Raw genomic sequence first — 11,439 nt, 5'->3', positions numbered from 1 at the left:
TCCCCCCCCCCCCCCCTCCCCTTTTTTTTTTAAGGCATCTGAACAATTCCTTTGAAGAAGTTGTTCAGATTGAATGTTCCTTCCAGCAACTACACTTCGGAAAGGCAGTAGGGGACACTGTTGCCCTCCCTTTGCCATCACTTTGGCTCCTAATGGGAACCTCAGAAATAGGCAGGATTCCTCCAACTTTTGTTTTTCTTCCTCCTGCTGCTTCTGCCTTCTTCTTGGTTGCCAGCAGCCACCTCACTGGAATAAGTTCAATCAGTTCCACACCAGTGTAGAGTTAGTCTAACGTGCCACTTAGGGACTTCCTAGGCATAAGATAATTTCTAATTTAAGCTCCAGTAACCGGCAAATTGTGTTGTCTTCATCTCCAGCTACTGGGCTAGCAATTGGCATGCAACATAAAGTCCCAACTTCTCTTGAGTCATCCTCAAGCTCATGTTGAAGACAGGGAAACAACTGGTTTTATTTTTATCTGAGATTACTTAAAAAGATGCCTTAAAAATGCATTGAATAAGATATATAAAACGTGAAGTTCTTAGTGTGGCATTCTTTTTTTCTATGTTTTTTCTCTTTCTACAAATACTTACCCAGCCATTCAAAGCAAAATTCAGTTTACGTCGACATGTCATACACTGGGATCTCTATAAACAGTTAAGCTTTATAAAGCAGTAAATAATCAGCGCTTTTGCTCAAAGGTGCCTTACACGTGTTTTAAAGATCCCACTACTGGCTGTGCTAACGATCAAACTCTAACCCAAGATAAACATACGAAATTCTTAGTACTCTCTATGGGATGTTTTCTTTTAAAGCCCAGCAGCTGCATTGTTAAGCTAAAGCTGAAAAGTATCACAATAGTCAAAAGCTCCCAAAAGTCCTGTAAAAGATCACGGAATAGAATTTTCCCTTGCAAATGATGGTGAATTTCAAACTTACATAGTCCCAATACTGTTAAAAAATAGTATCATAATACTCATAAGGCCATCAGGTACCGTTACTTTCAAACTCTTTGCACAAACACAGTCAGTAAGACATCAAGGGCTCTCAGTAACAGCATGTGTTTGCGTAGGTGTGCAGCTCTGGATTCCTTACCTTCTACTGATTTGCTCTTACCCAACGTGCATGAGCTAAGTGGGGATCTAGGATTTTCTCTTGGGGGACTTCATAGTGTACGGTTAAAGCAGAAAATGGCATTCAGACTCCTCCCTTCTCCTGTATCTACTTGAGCTATGAGACTTCATGATCCAAAAAAGGCATTCCTTTACCCATTTCTCTGTCCTCCCAGGACACAGACATCCCCACGAGCCCGCCATAGCATTTCTCTGCAGAGTGAGAAGTGACATCAAGCAGGAGACGGCCCTGACATCAGCTCCTTTACAGCCCCACTACTAGAGAGTGCACCTGTACAGCTTTAGAACTGCCGAACTGAATAGGTACAGGTGAGGAATCTGGAGATTCACAGACATAGCAGGTCCATAAGACAAAAAACAGAATCAGGCAAAACTACACAGAGCGAGTGAGTAATATTTCCGATACTAGAGCAAGATTAGCCAATAATACCTTTCCTATCATTACAAACGGCAAAATGAATTATGCCAATGATGAATTAGCTACCATTATCCCACATACTTTGTAAATCAGACAGTAACTCTGACAGATATACCTTTGCTGAGAAGAAAAGCAGAGGGCCTTTCCTGTAGCTTGCATCATTTTTCCTGCTCTCGTTTTATCCTGAGAACCCTGTGATCGAAGAAATTTCCCCAGTTCATTTTCCTCCTGAGACAGAACTAACAAGAAATAAATGAGTGGTCAAACATGTTATTTAACAGGTTGCTAACAGCTTTAAAATTGATCTAATATCAAATAGGTTAAAATAAACCTAAGCAGAACAGCAAAAATAGATGATTTCGTGGAATTCCTGCAGTTAGCAAACAGAAGAAATGATTCACTTGAGACACTTCTTGATACACTTAACATGAACCACAAAATTCCAGCAATGCCAAAAGGCAGGAGAAACGTACTATTTCTTCCTTGAACAAAAGAATTAGGTTGGTTAGATTATGCAACAGGCCCAATCTTGATTATCGTATTTTTTAGTCTGGGGGGTTTGATTGGTTTGTTGGTTATTTTTCATTTTTTTTCCCCACCACCTGGACTAACTCAGTCGATCTTTGGTAACATACTTCCACTGAAGCTAATTGAGTTATACTACTCAAAGCTCATTCACTTGCTTTTCTCTTGCTCTCCATTTTTCATGCTTGGCTACAGAAATTATTTTTTCATATGAGGAATATAGCACTTTATTTTAAAGGACATTTATTTTCCAATTATTTTGCAAGATTGTTATAAAACTTAAAACATTTAATTTATATTTCAAATATCTGAAATACTTCAATTTCAAATTAACTGATTGTTTTTTAAACAAGAATATGAAGAAAAATAAAGTTGGTTTTACACTTCATTGTTGACTACTTCCAAACTGGGATCATGACTCCTCATGATCTCACAGCTTTACAAAAACATTTCATTATAGTCTTGTCTATTAGTCTGCCAAAGTGGGTGTCTCCTCTAGTACCAATTTCTTCCCACTATCATCAGGGAGGATGGCCTAACATAACGAAAGAAGATCTCTTGAAGCCCTCGTCATTTTTCTAAGCGTTGACAGTCAAATCCAATACAAACTCATAGCATACTCTGGCAGAACGTGCTACATGCGTATCTTTGTACTAGAGGTATCACCTGCTAGCGTGGAACACTTTTTGAACTCAATACACTAAATTCTGTATTCTAATTTTACCTCCAGATCCTGAAACATTATCTCTGACTCTTTGGGCAGGCAAAAGAAAAAGGAAAGACTTGAGAAAATATGGATAACATTCAACAAAATAAAGTAAATAGAAAGACATCTCCAAAACCGGATTCTCTTTTCTGGGCCAGAAATCACAGCACCAGAGAACCAAACAATATTGATTGCAGACATCCTTTAGAGGTCATTTAATACAATCTGAAGTTTGAAACTTCCCAAACGAGGTCCCTGTCTCTCACTAATTACTGTACACTTGTCATAGCCAAGTCAGCATTATCTAATTCATCACAACAGCATAGATTACTTAACTATAAAACTAGTAATAGGCCAAATATTCTTCATAGTCAATCCTGATTAAAAAAAAGAAAAACCAACTTAAAGCAGTTCAGAACAGAGTTAGGATTTCTAAGATGACACTTCTGAATTTAAACAGGCCAAGGAAGTAATGGGAAAAAAAATTAAAAAGTGAGCTTTCTCCCATAATTATTGCTACCTATCACTGCATAATAACAAATATAAAATTTAACTAGAGGAATTTCAGGCAAATAAGCAAATCTGCCTTTACCTGTCTACAAGGAATGTTATCTGAACAGGAAGAAACTAGTAGTTTCCTATTTTCATTTTTACTTTTTCACTTGTTTAGTGATTCCATAATGCAAACCTACTTATTTTAACTACTGTATTTGATCATACTTACAACAAATCCTTTTTTGATACAGCTCAATTGCTTTCAGCAACTCCATACACGTTCTCTGAATAGAATGGAACAGCTGATAATTGAAACAAAATGCACACAAAAAAATTTGTAAGCACATGCAAGAAACACACGATTAAAATACAAGAGTTTTGTTTTGTTTTTTTAAGAAATTAGGGATTTCTTCTCAAATAATGAGTAATCTTCCCAGCTTGAAAATAATTTTTCCTTCTCAAGTGTGCTTTTCTTTCAGTGAAGTTGTCTGCTGAAACTACAGACAGAGCAATCATAACTTACAAAAGGAAAATAAAGACAAAAATAATTTTGGAAACAGATCTATTCTAAACACCTGATAGTTAACCAAACTACTCACACTGGGGGGTTTTCATTGATACCTTTGGATATATATGAAGATATACAAATCTTTGTTTCTGAAAAACTCACAGTAGAGCAAGAAGTTACCAAAATATCTATTATGTTCATCACATGTGACAATACGCATACTGAATTTTTAATACTGCAAAGACAAGTAGAAGAAACTTGCATTGGTATGCCAAGATAGAAAGTTATTGATTTAAACTGAACTTTCTACTGCCATAGCTCTGTTTTTCTAACCCATTTATAAAGCAACAATTTCCAAATAGAGTGGAGTGGGAAAAAAAAAGTCAGTCTAAGTTTTAGAGACTGCTTCTGGGAAACAGAAAAATTGCTATTCTTTTTGTCTGCCCATTTGAAACCTCTAACCTGTAACTTAAACCTGTATGAAGCATTATACAAATATAAGCAAAATAGACTACTGGCACAGTAATTAACTATCTTCCTTTGCATCTGTTTGATGTCCTGTACATTTACACGGGTCTTGCCTTTTAAACTGAGAGCATGACTTGCAGTTGAGAAGTTGTCAAAGTGAAAACATGCTCATTGTTTATTTATCTGGTAAATACAAGTTTCCCTATTTCCAATCCCACCTGACCTAACAAGATGTCCTTCCTGCGGAATCCGCAATGCAGTAAGCATGGTAGGAACTTAGGTGTATATTTATAAAGTATTGTTCCATCCTTCCAGCTTGGTTTACATCAATACTCTTGACTTGTAACCCATCATGAAGACCCCATAGCTAGAACCATCACGAGTTAAGTTATCACTAGTGTAGCTAGAACTACAAAGATTTGTTTGATATAAAACAGCCTCTTGTATTTCAGCTAAAACACAAATAATCTGAGAATCCTAATTCAACAATTTTCCAAGAAATGGCAAGAAAACTAGTAAGTCAAAACCTTTACCCTTATGTAACAAAACAGTACCGCTAAAACTTAACTGGACACTAACTTGATTATTACTCTTTGGAAGTCCATTCTATCTTTTGCTTTGTGTCAAAGATGTTCAAGCTCTTTGCTTTGTAGAGCCTCAGTAATTTTAATTCCAGTGGGGTTGAGGATATTTGTCACACAGCAGGATTCCTTCTCTTGGTTACACTTTACTTTCAGAAGCTTCTTTGGTCACATTAAAACCTGCTTACCTGCACAAAAGCTCCTGAGAGCAGAGTGCACTATTCACCTCACTCCTTGGTATATTGCATGTTTTTCTGGTATACGTGGTATTTGGTAACTGTATAAAAAAGGTCATTTGTATATACTATAGAACACTACTTTAAAAAAAAGGAACTTATATAAGCAAAGGATAAGAATGAATGATATAAGCACAAAGAACAATCTCCTGTTCCTCCTTGCCAACAAAAGGAAAAAACCTACAACCAAAACCTGAAACTAAATACAAGAGATGTTAAGTTCCAAATAAAGTTTGAGGGACATGGGGTTTTGTGTTACAAAATACCACTATATTCCTCATATTTATATAGATACTTTTGTCAAAAATTGGAAAAGATATTCCAGGAAAATAATTTAAAATGTACATACATTATTTTGTACAATGTGTACACGTATTAGAGGTTTGATGGAAATGAAAACATTAAAAATTAACAGAAAATACACATGTAAACATTACAAACCTCTAGTTTTGCATCCAGATCTGCATCTGAAGCCACAACGTGTTCATCTTCCTTTTTTCCTGTAACTTTTATTAGGGTTTGTTTTGTTTTCCAGTATTTCTGTTGCATTTTGTTGACCACAGATTTTTCCTGGCTTTGAGCGTATTGGTCATAAAATTCCCTTGGATAATTGCTAGAATATTAAGAAACAAAATTACAAAACTTCAATAGGATGCTTAAAATATAAGTCTAACATGCTAGATTAATACATTTTGGTCAAGAAGATTGCATCTGCGTGCAGACGTGTGCATTTCCTCATTATGCATTAGTAACAAAACAATTAAATTGGTACTATATTTCCCATCCTATTTTGGAAAATAACACATTGCTTTCAGCTTGAATGTCTTCAGCATGTAGTACTGTCAAATAATCAGCGACAAAGAATTCTTCCCAATGTATTATGGAATGATTTATAGCCCACGAAATTAACTTTTTATTTTTACATAACTAATAGGAGCGAATCAAGTGAACTAGCAGAGTCGTTTAAGCAAGCAGCAATTTTCATGCTATTTCAGCAGTGTCAGGATTTCACAAAGTTCATTTTATGAATGGAATTAGATTACTTCTTTCCCTTTTTTACAATTGAATAACAAGGAATTAGAACACTCATGTCTTTTGAGCATGCTGTGTGATAGATAGCTCACATCCTTCTTCATGCAATAACTACCTGACAACTGTGGGTGTGAAATGGGTAATTTTTTTTCCCCAAGGAGTATTTATACTGATGGATGATTCTGCATTCCTGTAGCAGATCTAAAAGTGCAATCTAAAGACAAACTCCATATTCTACAACACTTAAAGCATACCAGGATGGTGCAATAGAATACATAGACTTACACTGAAATCTTCATCTTTTTCAGGAAGTGCTATTCTATTACCAATTTCTGTAAAAGTACATGCTTTTCTCCTTGTGTGCATATATAAAAAGCTGCAGTGATTGTGCAGATCTATCAATGCTTATCAATATCTAAAGGGTGAGTGTCAGGAGGATGGAGCCAGACTTCTCTCAGTGGAGCCCAGCAACAGGACAAGGGGCAACCAGGGCAAACTGGAACACGGAAGTTCCATCTAAACATGAGAAGAAACTTCCTTACTTTCAGGGTGACAGAGTTCTGGAACAGGCTGCCCAGAGAGGTTGTGGAGTCTCCTCTAGATACTTAAACCCCTACTGGACACGTTCTTGTGCAACCTGCTCTAGGAGAACCTGCTCTCTCAGGGGGGCTGGACTAGCTGATTTCCAGAAGTCCCTTCCAACTCCTAACATTCTGTGATCTTAGAAGTAAATGCTTGATAAAACTTGCTATAATAAATACTCCAGGAAAATTAAAGAGGTTGGGTTTAATTTTGAAAAAAAGATACTCTCCACCTCTGGAGTGACACACTGTGATTCATTACTAAGCTACTGCCCACCAACTCTGTTCATAACACACAGACAGCTCAGGGATGCTACCTCAAGAGGTATCCAGACCCAACATACACATCATGTACTGAGACACACACATATCTCTGTGTATCTATCTAATGCTTACTGTGAAATACTACAGCCATCCAGAAACAACAAGCCATTGGTACATGCATTGCCCAAAAGGGTGGCACATCTGCCCTACATAGTTACTTGTCACACCGTTTAACCTGAAAAGGAAATTTCTTTCACAGTGATTTAATATTTCCTTTAGGTATTTTTAATCAGTGAGTTAGAACACAGTGCCTTAATCACCAGAGACATGGAAAGAACTGAAAGTGAGCAAGGACAAAATTAAAAATGCACTTACACACAGCACTTCCTGGCTTCCTACCCAGACATTAAAAGCACAGATACTTAACTATTTAATTCTACCCAAACACTAGTTCCAAGAGTTTGAGTTATATTAAAAATAAAATAAAGGCCCTTTTTGCACTACAGCACAAAATAAACACCACATACAAAACATACTACATTTCATTCTGGAATTCTGAACAAGAACCATTATGCACTGACAACAGACAGCCCGTCAAGTTAGGTTAAGCCTGTGTTGATGTGATATATGCTACACTCCTGAAATACAAAAAACTGCAACCTCTAATAACAAGATCTCTGTGCATTATGAGAAAACAGAGTATGAAATTTTCATGAATAGCACTACTTTAAAAATAATAATAAAAACCCCCCAAACTCCTCACAAGATTGTATAAAGACTCTAGCTCACACACTAGCTGTGTGGTTTAACTTCTGCTACAGCTGTGCAAATAACTGATTATCTCAGTTCAGTGGTCAAGTGGAGAAAACACCATAATTCATCTGATGTCAACCAGACTCAATATCTACTTCACTTGACACCACTAGAAATTCTGGGGGCATGGTGCAAGGAATAAAAATGAGTTAATATGAGGTCACAAAAGAAAATGCTGGGATTAATATGGATTCCCAATTTAGAGACTGATAAACCAATTGAAGGAATAAGAGTAATATTAACTTCTACCACTACACACAAATTCAGTTTCTAATTTCATTTGAAAAATTTATTGGCTCCTGTTTACAATTAAGATAATGAAAGACTATTTTTACTGGAAGACACTTGCCAATACCTTTTAACAAGGATTTTGTGTCAATCAACTTAGGTTTTGTTAAACAATCTGAAAACCTAACTAAATGAAGGATGTACTTTATTCTGAAGTTGATGACCACGGATAAACCTCTGAAAACACTTCTTTCTATTAAGCAGAAAATTCATAACATGCTTTTCAATCTAGGCATTTCACTTGTTTTTCCATTCCTTAGCAGTTTTTCAGTTTTTATTTTTTATTCTTTTTAAACAATGTATTTATATGAAGTCACTGGTGGACTAGACATCAGAACATAATGTGTGATAGACTCAGGCAGCAACAACAACATGCAAAACACCATTAGCTCTTTAGAATAAGAAAATATCATCAAGGTACTTACTATTTATGACCTTCCATGTTTGTTATCTTCAGACACTTAAATAAAATAAGAAATTAACGGTTAATAAAAACATATTTAAAATGCAATTTTCAATTTAGACACTAGAAAACCCGTACCTGTTCACACAGAAAATTACTATGCAGTAGCATCTTGTTTACCACGTTATGTTAGAAAACTTCTTAATCTGCGAACCAAATGCTTTCCTTATGTAACACACAATTCTCATCTAAATTCATGACAAACACATTTAAGTGTCGCTGATGTTGTCAATTACTATATACTAGCAAATTTTCCAGGCAAAAAGCAAATTTACCTGGCATAAATTGTCCATGCTAGGCATCTTCCCCAGTCAAGCTTTTTCCCCCGCAAAGTTTCAGCCACAACAAAGTTCAGCTACTTTTTTTCACTCATTTCCCACAGATATATTTTTAAAAACCATTAGCTACATTGTATTTTGAGCCATGGATGTGAAATTTAACCACCAGGTGGTTTTTCTATGGGGGATACCACAGTTCCTAAGGATAGAATATGATTTTTATGTTTTTGGACTTGAGACTTTATAAGTTAGGGTCTCCAGCTTGGATACTCAAGTCCCCCACTATACTTTGAGCTGACCAGACAGCATACACATCACTTCCCACCACTAACTGAGCACATCCCTTCTAGGTTTTCAATTGAAGGTAGACACTCCTTCAATGAGCACCTGACTTCTCTGTTGCTTTCAGAGAGCACTATTATCCAGCATACAGCCAGCATGCAAATACAGGCACTGGAGATGAGACCAAAAAGAAGCTGTGCAGACGGTCTAGCTGAGAAACGGCCTTTGGTATGACCAGGCACAGAAGAAACACCCCAACAGGCTGCACCAAGATTTGAAGCTGATGGACTGAGAAACTAGTAATGGAAAAAGCAGCAAGGAAGGTAACGGTGCTGAAACTGGGCTTTGGCACTAATGTGGGCAAAAGAGAAAAGTGTCTGCAATGGGGATATGTGACACTGGAAACAGCTAGCACAGTGCTGCTTACAGACAGTACAGGTAGCACTGGAGTGGCAAAGGGACTGGAACAAATTGCAGGAACCAGAACAAGGGAATGCAAACAACCTGAGTGCTTCCTGCAGCTGTGAAGCACATGCATTTCCATTTGGAGGTGAATTCAGATTTCAAATTCTAACCTCTCTCCGGTCTATACCTGTGAAACCTTCTGGCAAAGTTCCACGAGATGCTGCAAGATTATATCAGAGCAGAAAATCTTCCTGAATTGGAATTTTTGTGAAATGCTCATAAGCAACTGCAGGAGAGACCATGAGAAAATTCTTAACAATGTTCTCAAAATAGTATTTAAGTGTAAAGGCCAACAAAAAAAAAAAAAGAAAGAACTCTTTCAGCTTGTTTGTGTTATAGCACCACTGATATGCTTTATATCAGACTATATACAGAATAGATAGGTCATGTCTTTGCTGTGGCTTCTAGAGCTATAAAGCACAAGCAACATCAACTCCAGTTTTCTGACACCTTTATAGTTGACTTCACTGCTTTAATACTGGTCCTCCTTAAGTCAACTGTGGGTGCATGCAAGCAAGATAAGAAAATGGGATTTAGCTTGTATACACATCCATGACTCAGTTATTCAGCAGCACACTTGGTTTGACAGGAAGCAAAGAACAGTCTAACTAGAATAGAATAACATGCGTATTACGTGGAACGAAGTGTTTACCAACGGGTAAACCAGGAAGATCTTACACACTGTACATGCCCACATGACTCTCTTGGAAACAGATGTGTGTCCCAACCCCTCTTCCTCTTCCACCCCCACCCCATTCCCTGCCCAACCCACTCCCCCCAAAAAAAGGAAAAAAAATTGAGGTCATGGTTAAACAGTTCTCATTTGCAACCATAGCTCATGCTCTCACTTTCTCAACATCTGAACTTGTATTTTGACTCAAGAATCTTCTCATACTCCTGAGTCCTACATAGCACCCCATGACCTTAAGATACTGTGGGGATTTTTTAATTTGAAGTGAGAACTGTATCACAGCTATAAGAACAGTGTTTTCACAGTATGAAAATGAGTGCATATATTTCCTGTCCTGCTGTGTGACACGATGGCATTTGAGGTGTTTAAGAGTCCAGACCTGGGATAGCATTGTACATCCAGTTAGGGTGGAAAGAAACAGAAGTGGAGTCTTCCCACACTGCCTGCTGTGTTTATGGTAGCACCCAAAACATGCCAGGAGAGAAAAAAAGTCCTGGAGAGTTCTAGGTAGTATAGATAAAACCTATGCCAGGGAGACTGCAACAATTAAACAGCAGGAACAAGCAGCAGCCCAGTGCTCAAGCTCAATCCCTGGGCCTGTTTTATTTCCAGCACAGAGCTAGCTTTCAGTCCTAAACGAGAACTCAGTTTGAAAAACAACAGTAAGCTTAGTAAGCAATGGAGAAAACAGAATTGTCACTGCTCAAAAAGAATCAAACTTTTGATATGGCTTGCAATATTTCACCTATAATTCACATCAAGAATGTTCCTGGATCTGTTTATTCCAGATGCTGTTCAAGGAACTTCTATAAAGAAACCAGTTAGGCTTCAGAAGACCCAGCTGAATTCCACCTTTCTCAGTGACTGGAAAACCTGGTTGTCCATTATTATGCCATTCTTTCAGCTGTTTATTTAGACCACAAACATGCATTTGGTTTGGGTCCCACTGATCTCAGCACTACCCTAAACAATTTCCATCCACAGAGACCTTGTTTCAAGTCAGATATACTGTGTAATATTTGCACACTGCAAACTAATGAATATTTCATGTTTTAGCATCATAGTTAAGCTCTACTGAAATGGCAACTATATATTAACATGGATAATAAAATCAGAAACAAAGGTAGAAGAACACATTAAAGAAGTATTTACTTGAGCTGGATGTGGTTGATGTGTTATTACAGGAATTCTTGTGTTTGTATCCAAGTTCTA

General features: G+C 37.2%; 1 protein-coding gene across 1 annotated transcript in view; it reads right to left on the bottom strand.

Annotated features, from left to right (window-relative positions):
- Positions 1–8,506, bottom strand: part of ICA1 (islet cell autoantigen 1, 69kDa) — a gene marked incomplete at its 3' end in the record, with an annotated part of 33,864 nt that extends 25,358 nt beyond the window's left edge. Inside the window, exons 1-4 of the mRNA XM_010140111.1 lie at positions 8,474–8,506; positions 5,512–5,683; positions 3,507–3,579; positions 1,667–1,790 (exon numbers count right to left, since the gene is read on the bottom strand). Coding sequence (XP_010138413.1) covers positions 1,667–1,790; positions 3,507–3,579; positions 5,512–5,683; positions 8,474–8,490 — 386 coding nt within the window. The remainder of the gene's footprint in view (positions 1–1,666; positions 1,791–3,506; positions 3,580–5,511; positions 5,684–8,473) is intronic.
- Between the last annotated feature and the right edge of the window lie 2,933 nt (positions 8,507–11,439).

The sequence above is a fragment of the Buceros rhinoceros genome, unplaced genomic scaffold (genome assembly GCF_000710305.1).
Source record: "Buceros rhinoceros silvestris isolate BGI_N320 unplaced genomic scaffold, ASM71030v1 scaffold5837, whole genome shotgun sequence".
NCBI lineage: Eukaryota > Metazoa > Chordata > Aves > Bucerotiformes > Bucerotidae > Buceros > Buceros rhinoceros.
Note: the sequence above shows the minus strand (reverse complement) of the source record. Positions and strands in the feature narration are given on the sequence as shown.